At 40.3% G+C, this 19,788-nt stretch overlaps 1 protein-coding gene across 4 annotated transcripts in view; it reads right to left on the bottom strand.

The window, feature by feature from the left end:
* kdm4c (lysine (K)-specific demethylase 4C) overlaps nucleotides 1-18,163 on the bottom strand; it is a 31,164-nt gene extending 13,001 nt beyond the window's left edge. For 2 of the 4 annotated variants that reach the window (XM_084931183.1, XM_084931186.1), the window contains exons 1-17: nucleotides 18,005-18,162; nucleotides 16,243-16,409; nucleotides 15,823-15,998; nucleotides 14,940-15,054; nucleotides 13,316-13,509; nucleotides 10,183-10,232; nucleotides 8,386-8,489; nucleotides 7,974-8,111; nucleotides 7,527-7,720; nucleotides 6,694-6,917; nucleotides 4,503-6,529; nucleotides 4,286-4,397; nucleotides 2,944-3,125; nucleotides 2,362-2,605; nucleotides 889-965; nucleotides 455-510; nucleotides 214-322 (exon numbers count right to left, since the gene is read on the bottom strand). In XM_084931183.1, coding sequence (XP_084787309.1) covers nucleotides 214-322; nucleotides 455-510; nucleotides 889-965; nucleotides 2,362-2,605; nucleotides 2,944-3,125; nucleotides 4,286-4,397; nucleotides 4,503-6,529; nucleotides 6,694-6,917; nucleotides 7,527-7,720; nucleotides 7,974-8,111; nucleotides 8,386-8,489; nucleotides 10,183-10,232; nucleotides 13,316-13,509; nucleotides 14,940-15,054; nucleotides 15,823-15,998; nucleotides 16,243-16,386 — 4,146 coding nt within the window. In that variant the 5' untranslated portion in view covers nucleotides 16,387-16,409; nucleotides 18,005-18,162. Of the gene's footprint in view, nucleotides 1-213; nucleotides 323-454; nucleotides 511-888; nucleotides 966-2,361; nucleotides 2,606-2,943; nucleotides 3,126-4,285; nucleotides 4,398-4,502; nucleotides 6,530-6,693; nucleotides 6,918-7,526; nucleotides 7,721-7,973; nucleotides 8,112-8,385; nucleotides 8,490-10,182; nucleotides 10,233-13,315; nucleotides 13,510-14,939; nucleotides 15,055-15,822; nucleotides 15,999-16,242; nucleotides 16,410-18,004 lie in introns of all 4 variants that reach the window. The other 2 variants (XM_084931185.1, XM_084931184.1) reach the window with 2 other exon arrangements.
* Between the last annotated feature and the right edge of the window lie 1,625 nt (nucleotides 18,164-19,788).

Raw genomic sequence — 19,788 nt, 5'->3', positions numbered from 1 at the left:
ACACATATAGACAAACATCAGCACACACACATACACACACACACACACACACACACAAAAAAAAAACCCACTCCCACCCACCAGTGGTTAATTATCTAGCTTTGATTGCGGGCATGTTCGTCTCACATTGTTAATTAGAACTGTGAACACTTCATTAATTAGACCAGGACAGTCCTCAAGGAGTGTGTGTGGTGTGCGGGTGTGTGTTCTCACCAGTTTATATCGCTGCATGGGGATCCTGCTGGTGTCGATGGGACTCCTCTTGGATTCATTGCTGAACCTCGCCTCTGGCAATGCTACTGCACACATCACGTGAGCCCATCTATACACACATATACATACAAACAAATTAATACATTGTGATGATTAAGATACCCAGACAATTCATTTGGCTGAGCTCTAGAGATGAGGGATAAGTGTGCAGAGCTAATCGCAGAACAAAAGCTCGTCTCACTTGTCGTTTTGGGTTTTCTTTAGAGCGCCACCTCTGAGGTTGCAGAGACAGCATTCCTGGGAAAAGAGAAAAATGAGTGAGAAAGACAAAATGCAGATATTTTTCTTCTAGTCACCAAAATCTATACACGTGCCACAGAGGAAGATATTTCTGCTTATTAAATAGTCAGAAAGAAGAAAAAAAATAGTTATGTCTTTATTGTATACAGTGATCACACTGCAGTGTGTCAACTACCACATATGAATATGGTCATCTATATTTTTAAGATATTACTGACTGTTCTGACTAGGGTCAGATCTTTGGGTGAGCCATCATCATTAGCTATAACGTATAATCATTTTAACACTAGTTCACATTAAAAATTTCAGGATAGCACTGCTATTCTCCTGATACACCACAGTCATACTTGAATCAAAGGTATAAAATTGTCTTACTGCTGGAAAGTTTCCCTCGGTACAGCGATCACATGACCATTGTTCACTGATGTCATCTGCAGCAACACCGTAACAACCTAAAGTAAGAAGGTATGGATCAAAAATCTGTAGCAAAAATACTCACTGACTCCTCAAATGCTATTAAACTGTTGTGTCAATGGGCTGGGAGAGAAACAGCAGACTTGACAGTAAATGGCAAGATAATTTTATGTTATTAAGGAAAAACAATGTCACAACAAAAGAGAGAGTTGGTGTACAATGCATCGTTGTTTACGAAGGCGTCCGTCTGTGTGGGTTTATCTCATATTAACGTGTGTCGTAGCACGCTGTCATTTTAGACACTTCACAGCAGCAACTTTGCTTTTTGGTCTGAGTCCTCGCATCCAAATGTTTTTCCAAAATAAAAAATGGCCTTGAACAGAAAAACACTGGAATTTCATTTAGTAAAACAAACGTGATCTTATTCAAAGCTGGCAGCTGATTACAATCCATGAGCTAGAGGCTTTAGACACGTAGGTTGGGAATTTTTATTTGAAAAAACACACTTAAAGTCTGTATATGTGTGCATGTCACTATTCTTTTCCTGCATTATCCATCAGAAAACCAAAAATAAAATCTAAGCCCACCTCTGTTTCCTTTCCAGAGTTCAAATAACAGAACGGGCAGAAAGCTACATCAACATGTACTTATTGTTGGGGCTCGAAACCGAACTTGTGGCTTTTTCATCAGTGTCAAATGACATACACTTCATCTCTAACTCCCACCCCACCAGACTTACAGACATACACACAATAAATGCACAACATCCTAGACCAAGCAGACTAAAAATATGGCAAAGTGAACGTTAGTAAGAGTGACTCGAACTGACTGAAAGCTGGGCATACTGCTGTCTAAGTCTTTTAAAAGTAGCTGCGCTTGCGTGCTTGCTTGCGTGCGTGCGCGCGCGTGCGTAAGGCCGGCTGGAGGCTTAAGATATCGAAATGTGCATGATTGGGACAGAGATCCGTGTGAATGAGGGATTACGACAATGCACAATGTATCGTGTCTGAGTAGCCTGGAAAAGAAAAGCTCCAGGGATTTTTTCTTCCCTTTTTTAAGAAAATGTGTGAGAGCTTGTTACTGGCTTGGGGATTTTGAACAGGAACTGTGTGTGGCGGAAACAGAGGATTCACCCCCAGTCTGACGAGGGAAATAAAATACTCCAAACCACAAAGAAAGGGTGGAGAAAGGGAAACAGAGAGAGGGTGGAACATACAGAAGAAATGAGTCAGGATTTAAACCCATTGACCCTCTAACAATGACATCAGTAACACAAGCACAACATGTGAAAACGAAGAATGTCGCCTGGTGGTAAGTGGTAAACAGATGGCATGAAGTTTAAAAACTATACACATCAGTTTGTATCTTCTACCCCCCTCCTCTCACACACAAAAACTCAAATATATGTGCTACTGTTGCCTTGTGCATACATACTTGCATGGACTTGCAAGCAACAGCTCTGGCAGTAGAGCAGAGGGGAGGTGCCGTCTTCCTGCAGCAGTGGGTTAGTGGGAGTAGGGGGGCAATTCTCCTCCCGAAAAGAAAAGCAGATCTCTGGGATCAGGGGCTTGCTTCTCCTAAACCCTCCACCATGAGGTGAGGGACCCGCCATTGGAGATGAAGATTGGAAGGTGTCTTTAGCTACCATAGGCTTATTGTCCTCTGCTTTGTCTTCCGCCTAGGGGAGAAAGAGACTGTAATTTTCATGTATAAAAACCTCTGACAGACGAAAAACTCTCTCCAGACTGAACTTTAACTACATTTAGAGCTGGAAATGTGCTGAAAAACTGTAATTATCAGTAAAGCGGTTGGATTAAAACAAAACAAAAAAATCACAGACATATGAGCTCAACACAGGATAAGAATCACTGACCAGTGCAATACTGAAACAACCTCATTGGTGTAAATTGAGTGCGCATTGCAACAAAAGTTGCAGTGCGCACTCAATTTACACCAGTGGAACTGTGCATTTTTTAAAGACAATCATCTCCCAATTTGTGCTGACCTCCCCTTTACCTGACAGTAGGGCATGAAGAGTGTGCACACTGCACAGTACGGCTGCATGGTGGCTGCATGAGCATTGTACTCCCTCTCTGTTGAGAAGCAGCTCTTTTTGTTCTGCCACAGGTAGACAAGCGGCTTTGCCCACGCTTCCATTTCCTGCCCCTCTTCTTCTGCCAAGCTTGCTTCAGGTGGCTCTAAATGGAGACAAAATAAAGCCTTACTTACTCTGTAATCACTCATCTATTCAAACGGTGGTTTCTTTTACTGGGGCGCGGACAATGATTCATGCAATTCCAACCACGAATCTCTTGCCTGGCAGTTTGTTAATTAAGCCTTTTCTGAATGTGAAATAATCATCTGGCCAGAATATCAAAAAACGCAACACAAAACACAAAATTGCTCTCACAAAGTGAATTCTGCAGCATTTTCTGCACAGAATCGCTGCTGAAGTCAGAGCTAATCCAGCTGCTGTGGTGACAATTTCCTCCAGTGACTTGAAAAACATTTTCACGGAATAGACGCCTGTCAGTTTCCAAAATTGCCCAAAAATAATTAAGCACTCTCATGATCATAAAACAGGCTTCTCACAGCCATGGTCATTTCTTACTCACGGATAAACAACTACAACGGCTGCTGAATTATTCATCCTTTCTCACAACTACAGAGATGATAAATGTGACTGTGTGTGTATATGCACATTAGTGGTTGTTAATGGAGGCCCCCCTCCCCCCACCCAAAACCCCATTAAAACCATGAAAACAAATAGAATATCTATCACTAGATCATTTTACTGTGGTAGGCCCGAGAATTAAATGTGTTTGGTTTATGTGTGCATTGACGTCAAAAGAATCATTTCGGAGGGACATAAAATTTGAAAAATGAGGAGGGGAAGTATGGACCACAGGGTGGAATGGCTCACTGTGGGAAAACACAACCTTTACCTGAGTGTACTTTATATTTGTCAAGACTGTTGTTCATGCTGCTAACAGAGTCAGTTCTATTACTTCTGAGTATATTGTGTTAGAAATACAAACTTTTACAAAGTATGGGTTATTGTTTTTGGACTACAGAACGGATTAACATCTAAATGTTGTGATGATTGCATTCTTGTTCGCTCCAGTGCAACCAAAAAGAAGTCTAACGATCATGGGTTCTGGCCCGGTGCCACCCACCATGCAGTACTAACCACAACAGGAAATGTCCCTGGGTTTTTTATTGAAATAAGCTTGACTCTTGGCTTATACTGTGTGCATGTGTCGCTGTCTAAATGTCTTTTTTAAGGCTCAACCATAGCAATACCTTTCATCGAACTGTGTTAACTGTATATATGCGTGTGTTTTTTCAGTGTGCCCACCGTCGTCACTGGCAACCTGTTGTTTGACAGCAGTTGGTACAGCCCTTGCGGTGGGTTTCCTGAGTGGGTGACGCCAGCTCTTAGTGGTCCTCTTCATTGACAGGGCAGGACACTGGCATGGACAGGGATTGATTGAAGGTGTTAAACTTTTTTTTTTAGTTTCTGTAATGTGTAAACTATTATAATTGACTATTTAAAAAAAAAAAAAAACACTCACAGCACAAACCTCCCCAGGTTCCAGGCCTGATTCATTGCACTCATAATTATTTGTATCATTTATTTCTTCTTCTTCTTCATCATCATCGTCGTCATCAGAGGAGTCACTACTGCTCTCTCTCTTGGCACTGTGCTGCTCTGCCTCATCGTCATCAGATCCTCCTTCTTCCATATCAGACACCCTATCCTGTTCTCCATCTCCCGTTCCGAGAGGTGAAACAGCAGTATCCGAATGGAGTCTCTCCTCAGCTTCCCTTTGTCTCCCCAGCTCCCTGCACAGGGACAGCGCGTCAGCCCCATCATCTCTTTGCAACTCGTACTCTCCACAAAGCCCCAAAGGCTCCATAGCACCAACTGAAACTAGAGAAGTGGGCTCGAGTTGAGCCCAGGTGAGAGGCCCACTTTCTCCTTCCTGGTTTTCGGACTCACGTAGTTCTTGCTCAGGGTTTTCCAGGTCAGTGACCTCTTTGCACTGAGGTTCAGTCCACATGGTGTAAGGTAGAGGGTCGTGGGTAAAGTCAGAAGGGAGCTCTGGATGCAGACTTTGGATGAGGACTGCAGGATTTTGGGAATTAAAGTTTTTCCAGATACTACTGGAAAATGTTTTAGGCTCTGTGTATGGGTGCTGGGGTGTACAAAAGGAAGAGGAGTATGTAGTGTGATGCTGTAGTTGTAATGCTGAGTGGCTGTCACTTTGAGTGCATAATGGAGGGGCGGGGGCTGGGATGTTTTTGTTCGAGGTACTGAATCCGCCTTCTCTTTGAAATGGATCTTTGGAATTATCTTTATTTGCAAACTCTTGTAAGTTGGGTTTCTGCTCTCTTTGAGGTGCAGTGCTCTGAACAAGCTGCCCAAGGGAGGCATTGTTCGGTCCAGTAAGATTTTCCAGCTTTGCGTGATCCTTGTCAGCAGCAACTGCAGGCATTATCATCATTTCATGGACACCACCAGATGTTATTTTGTGCATACCACTGGCAGTTAAATGAGCCGTTTTTCCTTCTGAACCAGACACCGCTGCCCCTTCACAACTATATGGGGAATTTAAATGCCAGTTGTTGGCATGTTCTCCTGTATGAAGTCCTGCTGACATCACTAAATCAGCCTCTTTCTCTTCTTGTCTGGCTCCATGTGAGGATGAAGAGCCAGTTGGCATCTCCCTTTGAAGCACAGGTGCAATCTGGTGACTACACGATCGAGATTTTGAAAAATCAGTCAGGCCATCATCAGCAGGCGTAAGCGAGGGCATCTCTTGGGTCAGTACAGGTGGCAAAGGGCAAATTCCAACCTTATCTGCAGGCTCCGGAGTGAGTTGTGGCATATCCACTGCATTCCTCTGCAGGAGAGGGGGGGGGAGATTTTCCTCAGTGTTGCTTTTTAAAATGCGATTGTGTGTAGAAGGGGAGCTACATGATGTGCAGCTACCCCCCTCTACTGGCTCACTTTTTAGATCATAAAGTGCTTCTGTAGTGGAGTGTGGATTGATAGGCTTCGAATCAACAACTGCGTCCGTTCTCTCTGCTTTAAAGCTGTTGTTAGAGTAACTCTCTGTACCTGTGTCCATGCTGCAATCAGTGTTGAATATTTCACTTAAAGTGTCTTCTCTACATACTGAAGCAGATGTGTGAGCTTTAGAAACAGGGGAACACAAGTTCACCACAGTCTCATCAGCAGTGCTTGTGTGGGAAGTTGAGTTGTGTTCACTGGCTTCCACAGGAGGCATCCTGATTGAGCAGTCTTTACGAGATGAGAGGTCTCTTTGTTCAGAAGTGGGACACCTTGGCTCGTTAATTCCTGGATCTGCCTGAGTAGCCTCGGGCCTTTGTCTGAGACTTTCAGCAGTTCTGCTTGTGAGACCTGGCCCTGAGAGGTATTGTGGGTCAATATGAGTGTCTGTTTCTGCCTTAAGGTCATCCTTCAAAGGTGAGGCAGGGGGGCTATCGTGAGAGTCATGAGAGTGGTCTTTAGAAACCCCCAAACTTTTACTCTCTACACGATTTACCTTGACCACACACATCTGTCTGCAAGGACCTGTTGAGAATAAAAGAATGGCTGGCTAAAATATGAAGTTTTTACAGACCTCACATGAAGGAGTTTACAAATATAAGAAACCAGGAACACAGACAGCTATGTACATAAAAAAAAAAATTAAGTAATATCTCAAATATCTTCTTTATCATCTGTCAGTTTCTTACCAGAGAGCTGAACAGAGTTTTGACTCTGGTTGTGCTTTGACTCAGCTTCCTTTTTCTTCTCTTTCTGCTCTTTTTTGCCGGTTGTCCCAGCCTCAGACCTTCGTACCTTCGGGCTGGGAGGACCTGCCGAACTTTTCCTCTTGCTTTTCAGCGCTGAGGTGCCATCCAAGTCAACGGGCTCTTCTGTGGTCCTGAGGCGCTTGGAGCGCATACGAGAGTGGCTGCTGTCAGAAGGTGAAGAGATCAAAGAAGATTAAAACTCAAAACCCTGAATGAAACTGAAAAGCAATGAAAGCATTAAAAGCGAATGTAGAAAGATGTGCCTTTTGAGAGGGCAAATACTAGATCACCAATGACTGCACCAAAGCTACCAGTCGTTAAATTATCACAATCCAATGTATATATGCACTCTCTCTTTCCTACTCCAAATGAACTGCCCACTACCACCATTAACCCTACTCGATGTAATAATGTGCCACAAGCTGTTTACGCATGAATTCAAGAGGACAATATTGGGCGAAGAATGTAGGGACATTGTCTGAAATTGTCAGCCACATTATCACTACTGAAAATAGCCCATTTGGCTAAGACAAGCGTGTAGCATGGATAGTATTTGCAGCAGACAGGACACACGCCACCGACTTTCTCGCTGTGAATGTTATCTGACATATGTACAATCAGACATTACACGGACTTTCTACTACTGAGCTGGAACGTTAGAAACTCACGTGTACCTCCTGTTGTTAATATCTAGAAAAGTTCAGGTTTTCAGTGAAGGTGTGAAAATAACTAAAGAAAAGAGAATAAACATTGCATGAATATAAACAAAGTACCCTTTGTTTCCAGAATTGGTCTTGCGGCGCCTCTGCAACCAGCTCTGCAGCTCTGGTGTTGTACTGGGAGTGGCAAGTGTGTGGTCAATTGACGTTGAATCTTTACCCAGCATCCAGTTAGCATATCTGTCAGGCTGAAAACGCTTCACAAAAGGCTCCATTGATATCTTTACCATGTCTTTGCTACACGTGCACTACAGGAGGGAAAAAAAAAAAGAGATCTCTAGTTTAGATTTATATTAAAGAGATTTCTTTCAGCATAAGACTCCACAATAGACTCAAGGCTAAACGGCAAGATATTCATTTTTTGTGATGATCTTTGGCCAAAACTTTACAACAACATTGCCAAAAAAGTTGGGATGCTATTTAAAATGTAAATAATTTAGATCTTAAATCCATATATTTGAGATCTAAATTATGATTATACTGAATTAAGTGCACTCTTACCTGTGTAGCAACCTTTCCATAGTCTATCCAACGTAAAGTGGCAAAGTTGGTTGACTCTGCGCAGTTGAATCCATGATTGAACCCAGCATGGTAACCGTAAGGAAAGGTGATCATAAACTCTCCGGCTTCCTGAGTAATCTGGCAATTTGTCATATAAGAAGGAAAGAAAGAGGAGCAAAAGATTGGTTTATATGTGTGTATGTGAGTGATTGACCTTTAAATGTCCTCGTGGTTTTCAAAAAAATAATAACACAGAAAAGAAATGACAAGTTTAAAATAAACCACTGAGGATTTCTGCAACCAATACAAATTAACACTGCCTATTTTAGAAGCAGCAAAAGCTGTTTTCAAACAGGTGGTAAATAAAGGAACTAAGACTGAGAGTAATTCTTCAAAGGGACAGAGAACCTACCTTATCAAAGGGAATACCATACTTCTTCAGTACAGAAGGGGAGATTAGAGTCATCTTATGACGAAGGAAAGCTTCACACCCCTTGATGCTACTGGGAAAAAAACCTGACAGAAACACACACATACACACATACACAAAAAAACCATTAGAGAGACTTAATCTGTCAGAGAGAAAAAACAAAACAAAAACAGGTGAATGAAAAAGCCAAATCGAAAAGCTGTGTGAGAACTGGCTTATTATCGACTGCTACATTTTTAATATTTATCGAGTAGAGTGACATTTTTTTCCATAATGGAAACCAAAGATTATTTCAATTATTAGCTTATCTTAAACATAATTACTTTCCCTGATAAATGGTGAAAGAAATACAGCAGTATTCTGTTTAGAAAGAATTCAACTACAGCCAGAAAAAACCCTAAAACATTGTACTTAAACTTAAACAACAGTCAGCAATTAATTTTATATCTGTCAATTCATTGATGCATTGTGCAGTCACGTCAGTACCATCTATCCTAGAGAAAGAACTGCAATTATTTATGTTCTTCTTTTTTTTACAATTTAGCATAGTGGACTGGACTCTCATATATAAGAAATTGGAAATGGCTGTCTGTAACAAAATTATTTTGGGTCATAAACCACTTTTGGATTTGCAGTTTCATGTGCAAACCATGGCTGTAATGTGCAAATACTAAATGACACAGTTTGTCTTAGAAAAGCTGTTCTAGCTGCAAAACAAACACATGCAATACATTCTACTAAAAGACAGTTTTGTTTAGTTTTACTAACGTCCATGAAAATGCTGTATCGAGGTGTCTTGGGGATGGCAGGCTTTAACGGAACAATAAAACAAAAAGATCTCTGTGTCTGTTCATCTCTGTTCATCCAGTCAAAAAAGAAGATCATTGCAACAACCAGTGCTTTGTTTACAGTGGTCTATATAGTCTGACAAAGTAAAGATGGTAAACTAGACAATGACTTCAAGTTTAATTATTCAGACACCATTTCAGCAGAAAAAAAAAAAAAAGACTAACAGATTAAATTTGAGCACATCTGATTTGTAAGGGTGACCTTAATACATACAATACAATCCAGGATACAATCCAGCTTTATAAGTCGCTGAGACCCCAAGCAACATCAGTACTCTCAACGATTTATTAAATAGATAAAGTGAGATATGCAGACAAAGAAAAACATAACAAAAACCATCAGTAATAATTAATTGGAAACTAATATTAAGTCATTTAAATGCCATACTGAAACCGAAATGTATAGACATGGACATATGGCTAAACCAAATATTGTGTGGTTTTTCATTAAAACTAGGTGCTGATACAAAAAAAGTGCATTTGATTGGTTGGATTGGTTCAGAGATTTGTTTGAATGTCTTGATGTGACACATGAATAAACACAAAAAAACAAATGTAGGACATGAGTATCTATCAGCAGCTTTCATTTTGTAATACAGCTTTCAGTTTAAAGGAGGCTGGAGAACCCTGAACTATATGTATTTGTCTTTCTTCTCAAATTAGTTGTTTTTCAACTTACTGAGCGAGCCAATCGGCATTTCAACTGCATTTTACATCTACTTTACATGGGCTTATGTGTTTATGGATTTGTCAGGTTACATCTCTTTGCAGCCAGAGTTCATTAGCATGCTACATCTAGGTTGTTCTCTCGAGCGCACTCCGATTAATTATGAATTGGATGTTGTTGTTTAATGCAGACCTGCCTCTGTATGCTGCGATCACGATTCAATATTTGTTAAATTACCCAACCCAACTCCTTTTAATCTTTTACCTGTAGCCAGGCGCTCCAGTCTCTTCCCATGCTCGGGGGGAATGGCATACCTGTTAAAGACAGAGATATGGAGCAGAGAGTTATTTTTGACTGTGTATGAACATGCTCTGTTAATTATGTCTACGGGGCACCATGTGTTGACAGTTGCAAACAAACTTTCAATGAGCATTTGCAGTTTCAAGACTGCCATCAAGTGGTGGACAAGTGAAAAACTTCAGAAAGGTGGATCAAGCTTTTAATACACTGCACTGTTATTTTATATGTAATCTTAACAACATACAGCATGATCCTATCATTAATTCCCCAGCTGTGCTCACACTCCTTTACAATTACCCATATTTTTCCAGCATATGTGACCATTTAAGGTTTGGTCTTCATATTATATTAAATCTTGGCCACTATAATATTTCAAAATTCAAGCCCAGTTATGTGTCCGATAAGGACACAGTAACCATCGGTGATTGCTGCTGAGTTATGAGTTTGCAGAATTTCAAGATGACCTTATTCTGTGTCTTCTCGTTCATGCTGCTGATGCAACCTGAATATATAATCTTCTCAAACTTCCCTGCAAGAAATCCATGAAGCGTGACAAGATTCCCTCTAGGTTTGACTAGGCATTCCATTTGACTAGTACCATCCGCCCTCAGGTGTGTGGAATTTCTATCATCATACCACCTGTCAGTTTAACACGGCAGTGAGAGACAGGGTGAGAAAAGGAAGCAAACCTCAGGTAGAGGTGACACGGGGAGTTTGGGAGAGGAGGGGGAGGGTATACAGGATTGAGAAGAGGTGAGAGAAGTGCATCTTTTAAGCTGCTCCCCTCCAGGGACAAGATGTCAACACATCAGTGAGATGAAAGAGTCTACGTCAGTGAGTGTGTGTGTGTATGAGAGAGTACTAGATGATAAGGGTATGCATGTGTGTGGGTATTTGGTACACCAGGCTGCTCTTTCTGAGTGTGTATGACTGTTTCTGTGTGTCTGGCTGTCTGGCTGTGACACTGATCCCTGTGGGGTTGCAGGGCTCACTGCTCTAATGAGCAAAACTCCCTCCAGGGCAAGAGAGAGAAATGGAACAACCAAGCTGACAAAGAAATGAAAAGCAAACTTCATTCTGATCTACCTGCATTTCCACTTCTTCTTTACCTTTATTACTCTAGTCCTAACCTCCTAATGACTAAAGCTCTGATAATTCCTTTCACAAATACCAATCAGACCTGTGCAACAGGCACTCTGTGATGGATCATGATACCTCTCACTGTGGTCAATAAAGTACGTTCTCTAAAATGAAGAAGATAGTTTGAAAAAAATAAAAATCTGTTCATTAAGCTGGCTCAATGAAAGAGTAACAACAGAGAAAATTCCAGTAATTATATCCCCAGACCCCAATTAATCTGTAAGAAAAAAAATCAATGATGCTTGCTGGGATGCCACACTTTCAAAGTATGAGACAAAACCCTCCAACACGGACGATTTGGAGCTCTAATTGTCCGTACTAATGCAGTTCCGTTCAATTCAAAGACAATGAGAAATCTCAGGCTTAACAAACTACTACTACTACTAAGAGTTTATGGTTTTGATCTGTGTTAAGTGTTTGTGCTAACTGTGTACCGTATTGATTGACTTGCTAAAATGCCAAATTTCACCTTGGTCTGTTGTACATACAGGAAAGACAGCTTCCGAGAAGTCAATTTAAATGCTTGCACCCGTGGAGAATAGCACAGCTGCCGCACATTCCCTGCCTGCACATGTAGCCTAATTGCTTCATCTGTTGTTCCTTTACAGCTCTCACCACTACTTAGAGACTCAACACTCATTTATTTCTTTGTGTGCCAAAAACAACCACAGGAAGAATCCTCTGGGGTCTCTATGCATTTGAATTGGCATGTAAATCAAATTAAACCTGTAACACTGTAAATACTTGCTATTTAAATCCACTTTGGACATGATAAAAGCTATTTTCCAGCTCTGATAGAAATGTAAAGGATACGCACCTCCTCTATACTTTCTCAGCCTTAAAATAGTCCCCACTATGCCCTGTATTTGTTTAAACATGTCACATAAAATTGTTTCTTTGATTATTCACAAATCCACAAAACTTGAGTTAACTCTTTACCTTGCAAAAAAAAAAGTATAGACAATTATCTGCAAACCAGCCACTTTTCAGTGGGACCAAACTCCTTTAACATGATTTGAAGCTAAGACGAAAACTTTCCGCTTTTTTTGTGAATAGTATTTATAATAGTGTCCTCTAGCTTAAAGGAGAGACTTGTTAACAGAGTTAAAGTGTTCAATGTATTGTATTATTGCACAGCAGAATTCTCTATTCTTTTTGCACTTGGTTCCTCTACTGAAAACTAGAATTTGGCTTTCCAAACCATCTACCATCCACCTTCAACCACTTATCTGGGTTTGGGTTCATGGAGCAAGCAGTCTAAGCAGAGAAGCCAAGACCCCGTTCTATCTGGACAGCCTCCAGCTCATCCAGAAGGATGCTGAGATGCTTCCAAGACAGTTGAGAGATATCATCTCTCCAACCAGTCCTGGGTCTGCCCCAGGGCCTCTTCCAGGTAGGAAGTGCCTGAAACACCTCGCCTGGAAAGCATTTGGGATGTATCCTAATTAGATGCTTTCTCCTCAACTGGCTGCTTTCCAGTGTGGAAGAGTAAAGACTCCAAGTTCCTCCTGAATGACCAAGTGTCCTTACCCTGTCTCGAAAGTAACCCAGCCACCACTCAAAGGAAGCTCAGTGTAACCATGAGGCCATCCTTTCGTCTCACAAGACACAGCCCTTGGCCATAAGTGGAGGTAGGAACAAAGATCGACTGGAAAAAAAACCCAATTTGACTATTCTTTAATGATCAACGCCTTCTGTGCTCTGAACCTTGATTGCATTTATTATTTAAGGACTTCGATATAATGCTTTTAAAGGGCTGTAGTCACCTTTAGCTTCAGATTTCTAATTTTTGTCTAATTTGTCTGCCTGGTTAATAGAAAAGAGAAAAAGGACTGATACAATCTGTGAAACATTGTTAGATTAGACCTTCTTGTTGTAGGAGTCAGATTATAACTCAGTGACTAATAGAAAACACAAAAATGATTCCATCTCCTACTAATCACTGTTCCTTACTCACCAAGATTTGGGCTCTCCAAAGTGAAGGTAGTTGATGCTGTAAAGGTCCATATCCTCGGTGTGCCAGGAGAAGGTAGTCTTCCACATACCAAAGTATAGATATGGAGTGTTGACACCCTGAATGGAAACACCGCAGTCCTCCTCTATAACATCCAGGATAGAGTTCAGGTGGGCAATGTTCCACTCATCCACATCCTAGAAAATGAGAAACAGGCTTTAGACCTGGGTTACAGATTGGTACCGCAGTTGATGATGGCATTTTAAATCCAATCACTATCAGCTCAGCTACACAAAGAGACAAGTGCGCTGTGCTGCTAAAGTGCTGCTCGACATGTTTTGACCTTCAGTTGTTCAAGAGGCAATGAAGAAATGCTACTCAGGCTTCCAATCACTCTATATTAATAGAAACCGCACTATTCACTGATTTTACTGGGGGTCAACAATGCAGTGCAAAACTGGAGGATTTGTAATGACTATTGAAGTCCCTGTGTAGAAAATCCTTCTGATTACTTTCATTATTCTGGTGTATTTGTGTGCTTGTAGAAATGTCAAACAGTTCCAATATTGATATACAGTAAAGTGTAAGTTGTTAGACAGTGACACGTTTAAAATGTCAATTTTTCCTTTGTACTCCACCACAGTGGATTTTAAATCAAGCAATCGAGATATGATCAAAGTGCAGACTTTCAGCTTTTATTTAACAAAACTATTTGCATTACCAAACTAGGAATTGCAGCTATTTGTATACATAGTCCCTCATTTTTAAAGGCTCAGAACTAATCGGTGAAAAAAAACTAACCATTATTAAATATAAGGATTGGTTTTAACACTTGGCCAAAAATCCTTTGGAGTCAATCATTGCCTGAAATCTCGATCTGACAGATGTCACCAAATAGTGTGCTTCCTCCACTGAGGTGCTCTGCTGAGCCTTTACTACCTGTTTCTGGGTATTTCTGCATTCAGTTGTATATTTAATAAGTGAAAAGCTGTTCTATTGTGCTGGGGTTAATTGACTTTCTTGGGCATTGAATGACGTCCCATTTTTTTCCATTGCTTTTGCAGTATGTTTTGTCATTATCCACGTGGACTGTGAAGTGCTGTCTAATCAGCTTTGCAGTATTTGCCTGAATCGGTTTCTTCCTTTCTCAATACTCTTCTCTATCCATCATTGTGGTAAAAGTTTATTTTCATTTCATGTGTCCAAATGATTTTTCCAGGACTGTTCTGGCTATTTTAGATGTTTTCTGTCAAAGTTTAATCCAGACTTCTTGCTTTTGAGTGTAACCAGTGATTTGCACCTTGTTGTAACTCTCTGCATTTCCATTCATGAAGGTAGACTTTGACACTTGTTTCACAAGTCACTAAATACATGTTCCACACTCATCAAGTTCAAATATTATCTGCTTCATTCGTCATGAAATAACAAAGGAACAGGCCATGAACCTGATCGTCAGTCAATTTAATTTGACTATTATTTTGCTTATGATAAAACGAATTGTAAAAACTCAGCAGGGAATGTAATAAGAGAAAGCTAAACTAGAAAGGTTGGCTTTAGCATCAGCATGCATTTTAAAAAAAAAAGAAAGAAAAAGAAGCAAAAACAGAGAGAAGAAAGATCCATCTACCTCATCGTAGAGGCTGCCACTGACATCAGCACCATATATGGGTGAAACAAAAGTGAGGTTCTTCCAATACTTCCTCTCAAGGTCTTCATAATTCAGGTAGCGAGGCGTACAGTACCTGTGAGAAAAAGAAAGAAATTCCATTTAACATTAGACAACGATCCTTGTACAAGTACTTTGCTGTGGTCTAAACCGGAGACGCAGAATCAGAGCTACTGACACTAACACCAAAGCAACTTATTTCTACTCTTAACTTTGTTTTAATAATATTTGCTATGCTTGTGTTTTTTTGCTAGATTTAGTATCCTATTTTTATTTTACTTTACTGACTGTGAGCTTCTTTACATGATGCTTACTTCTCTATTCAGTTTTTACATAGTCTTTAATTTAAACATTTACCTTTTTTAAAAATTCACTTTTATTGTATTTTTTATTTTTATTTTTATTTATGGCTTTTTGTATATTAAGCTTTTTACATTGCTTTCTATGGTATGTGCGTAATTTTTTACATATTGAGCTTCTTTGTTGGATTCATGTTTATTTACTGCTCTTTCTGTTTACTTGACCTCCTTTTTATGTAATTTTAACCTTATTAAGCTTTCATTCATTTCATTCTATTCTATCATATTTGAGCTATTCTCCTTTATTATATTTTGTTAATGGTCATGTTTAATACTGTTTTACCAGATTGTGGTCAATTTCTCTTTATTAGTATAAGACAAAACCTTACAGGCCTTTTACAAAGGTTTGTAAATACTCATAAACTCTGAAGAAATTGGGTTTTGGCTGTGACAACATCAAAATGAAACATTTGTGTGAAATTAAGAACTCTTCCTCCTGATTATTAGAGTTAACGAAGCATGTAAACCAGCTAGTTAAAACTCACATATCACTGTTGGCCAATCGTCTGAACTCCTGCACCGTCAGAGGTTTTTTCTGGATGTTGTATTGAATGAAGAGCCCTGATTGGCCAGCCACCATCTGCTGAATTGGAGCATCGATGACCAAATCATCTATGTCATCATAGGTGCGACGGGGCTTCCAGCCTTTAGGAGGAATTACCTGAAGGATAAACAGAGGAATCAAAAACAACGATGTAGGAAATTTATTCAAAAGAAAAAGTCAGTTCCTTGTGCATTTACATGTCACACTATACATCATTCTTCCTTTCCTTCTTTTGATTGACTAAATCCATCTTTGGTTCAAACTACGTATAAAAATGTAAACTCACTCACTAAGATAAGGTAACAATATGATAAGTTTAAAAAAAATAACTGTCCAAGGTCTGATTCAACTCACTACTTACCTTAGCCAGGCCTGCCCGATGTGCACCCTGAGACTCCATATAAACCAGATACTTGTTGAAGTCCTTGAACTCTTCCATAGTGGGCCTGAAGGTCATAATCTTGCAGGTGGGGTTTGCAGCGGTATGCACCTCTGCTCCCGCCATCCTGCCACCTTACCAGGTAAATCCTGAGGAGAAAGAAAAACAGAAAATATTGATGATGTTCCAACATTAATGTGAATTTTGTATGAATTTTAAAATTCACATTAAAAGTATCTGTATCTGTCAAAATACTGTCAAAATACTATACTGTCTATGGTTAGTGAAAATGCAGGGTATTAGTTATTTAGAGTGAATTTCAAGAGTGGTGCAACAAGGGGACAGATGGTTTTGCACCCCCAGCACCAAGTCTTGTTACAAATGCAAAATACAATGCAAAATTCCATTTAACAATTGTTCACCTCCCATTTCACTTTTTCCACACTCATCACAATGATTTAAAATTTCAAACAGCTTCACTATAGTTATAATGTTAGAAATTCTTTAGTTTTTCTGACGATTGCAAAAAATACAAATCGCATTACTAGAAGATCTTGTGCTCATTAGCAGGGTGACTGACTTGCGTGTAACTGACAGGTTCGCCACTAGATGGAGATAGAGATTCGACAACTGTGGATGTGATCTATTGATCCTTTTGCTCATGCCAACAACCCTTTTCAGATTTTTGTCCCTTCCACCCATCCCACTCCCAACTCTGAGGTTCCTGTGTATCCAGACAAAGGATCAACGGGTGAAGCTGTTGTGTTTGTTTGGCCTTATATTTCTTTATAAGGCTACTTCACTGCAATCCACATTACATGCGACCCAATTAGTGGTATGCAACCTAATTATGTAATAGGCAATCACAGGCTGGAGCAAGTTTTCTGGGAGGGGAGTTAAAAAATGCTTAAGCACAATGTTTACATCCTTACTCTTTGTCAGGGTGTTAAAACAATCGTTTTAAAACCCTGCATAACCTCCGTCTGGCATAATATATATATTGGGATAAATAAATAAATATCTCCATTAAATCACAGCAGAATTGTACTTACGTATTAATAACACTGCATGAACGCTTCTGGCTTTGCTGATCTTTGTTGTCTGCCAACAAGCTAACTAGCCAACTAGCCTACGTTTTGTTAGGATGCCAAATAATGGCTGAACAAACAGCGCAGCTTGCTAGCTCGGCTGACTAGCTCGCTTATATTTAAATGATACCCACCGGCTTTGCCGGCTTTAATTTAATGTGTGTTCGTGGGACATTGCGGCTCAACAGTATTTGGTGCTAACAGTTAGAGAGGGAAAAGCATTACTAAGTGTTAAGTTAAGCCACCTATCGCGTTAGCTAACTTCTTACTGCACGAGTCAATGGGATTTAAATGCCCCTCACAAGAAGGCTGCACACAGGCCTGTAGCTACCTCCTTCGCCACTTTATGTAGTGCAGAACATTTCATCTTGCACTTCTCTACTGTTATTTGTTATGCAAGTTTAGCAACAGACCAACAAACAAAGCCAAAACATACACCGCGAGAAGTCCAGTGGCATGAGAGCGTGCCAACTTATGTTTGTGGCAGTGCTAACGCTTAGCTGTTGATAGCTCGGCTAATTCTGCACAGGAGTCACGAAATGCACCCTGCTTTCACACAAACTGGCGCAAAGCTAGCTTCCTCTGCACAATTTTCGCCGGTATTTCACATCATGTCCGCATTAAAGTGTACAGGGTTTTATTTTGTTTTGTTTTACCTTGATTTAGAAAGACTCGGGTCGTGTTGTTGTTTATCCCCTTCCTTGTTCGTACAGCTGATTCACATGACAGCTGCTGCTGATTCGTGCCGTGCAGAACGGCGGTGTCCCACACCGCCTCCACAGGCACGGCCGTGGTGCAGTAACCTATCCAGGCGCTGTGAGATCTGCGGATCGGGAGGCGAGCCCGTCAACTGGAACGCAGCCAGAGACGTAGGAAGTAAGTGCACGTGCATCCCCAGCGCTAAAAAGTCAAAAAGTGCTGGTCTAATATTTTTGTCATTTCTATAGCTGCACCTTGAGGCCCAGAGGTGAAAGTTATTTTTGTTTTTAAAGCTATAAATAAATTAAAAAAAAAAAATAAATCTGGAGTTAATTGTGCAATTTGTAATATCAAGGGCTAAAACAATTAAGCTTAAGTTAAATCCCAAAGGATTTTTTAATAGTAGCTTAACTTAGCCGAGGCTCTTTTAGGCATCTGATGAAAATAACTTTTGGGTTGCCTGGTTGTGAGAGGTTTGTTAGGTTGGGATTTAATGCTCCAGAATTAGTACGGAATTAGTAATTTGTGAATAATTGTACAAAAAGGTTATTTCGTGTATCCCCTGGACTGAGGAGAGTAGACAATGAGACTTTGGTGGTGGAAGGAAAAGGTATAAGAATGCATTTGAAGGAAGAGGATGACAAAGAAAAAGGGGGGCAGCAGTACTGGAACAAAAGCAAAGGACACAGTTTATAGTGAGTTGTATGCAAGGCTGGACACTAAAGAATAGAGAACTTGTACAGGTTGACTGGCAAAGAAGCTGGTTAGCGTGATTAAGGACAGAGCTGCTAATGAGTGTGCTAGGACGATGGAAGGAGTACTTTGAGGAGCTGATGGATGAACAAAACAAGAGCAGTAGCAGTGACAGATAGGTTCATGGTGGGGCTGGGATTAAATCGGGAATAAGGTCCTACAAGCTTCTTCTGGGTTGTAGTGGTTTGTAGTGGCAATGGATAGGTTGACTGATGAGGTCAGGCATATCTCCATGGAGTCTCCGTGGACTCCAGTTTAAATACCCGGGATCAACCAGCCAAAACCATGGATAGTGTACAAGAGAGAGTGTATTTGTGTCAGGGGTGAGTTGTGAAAGAACAATAGCAGCAAGAATAAATGGGAAATGTGAGACATGCTATGATGTATGGTTTGGAGATGATGGTGCTGACAAAAAAAGAGATGGGTGGAGCTAAAGAGGTTAAGAATTTCAATGGAAGTGAGTAGATCAGAAGGACAACTCAAGTTGAGCAGTTTGGAGACAAAGTCAGAGAGGACATGTGCAGAGGAGCAATATATTTGACAAAGGATGCCGAATAACAAGGTGCCAGGTAGGAGGAAAAAAGGAAGACCACAGAGAAGATTCATGAATGCAATGAAGGGGACATGCAGACAGTTGGTGTGCCAGAAAAGGATGCCAGTGATAGGGCGATATGGAGTCAAATGAGCAGCTGATGGGAGGAGCAGAAGAAGGGAAGAAGATTGAAGCACTACCTGTCCCCATATGCATTATGAATCTAATCAATAAAATCTGGGAAATTAATACTATCTATCTATCTATCTATCTATCTATCTATCTATCTATCTATCTATCTATCTATCTATCTATCATCTATCTATCTATCTATCTATCTATCTAGTTGTATTTGTCGTGAGAGCCTGTACAATAAGAGCATGTAGGCTCTGTGCTGCACAATTTAAATGTACAAAACTTCCTTGTGATTTCTTGTGTGTCATTTAATAATTTTTG

This window comes from Perissodus microlepis, chromosome 6 (genome assembly GCF_051167445.1).
Source record: "Perissodus microlepis isolate ML-2025 ecotype Zambia chromosome 6, ASM5116744v1, whole genome shotgun sequence".
In the NCBI taxonomy this organism is placed as follows: Eukaryota; Metazoa; Chordata; class Actinopteri; order Cichliformes; family Cichlidae; genus Perissodus; species Perissodus microlepis.
Note: the sequence above shows the minus strand (reverse complement) of the source record. Positions and strands in the feature narration are given on the sequence as shown.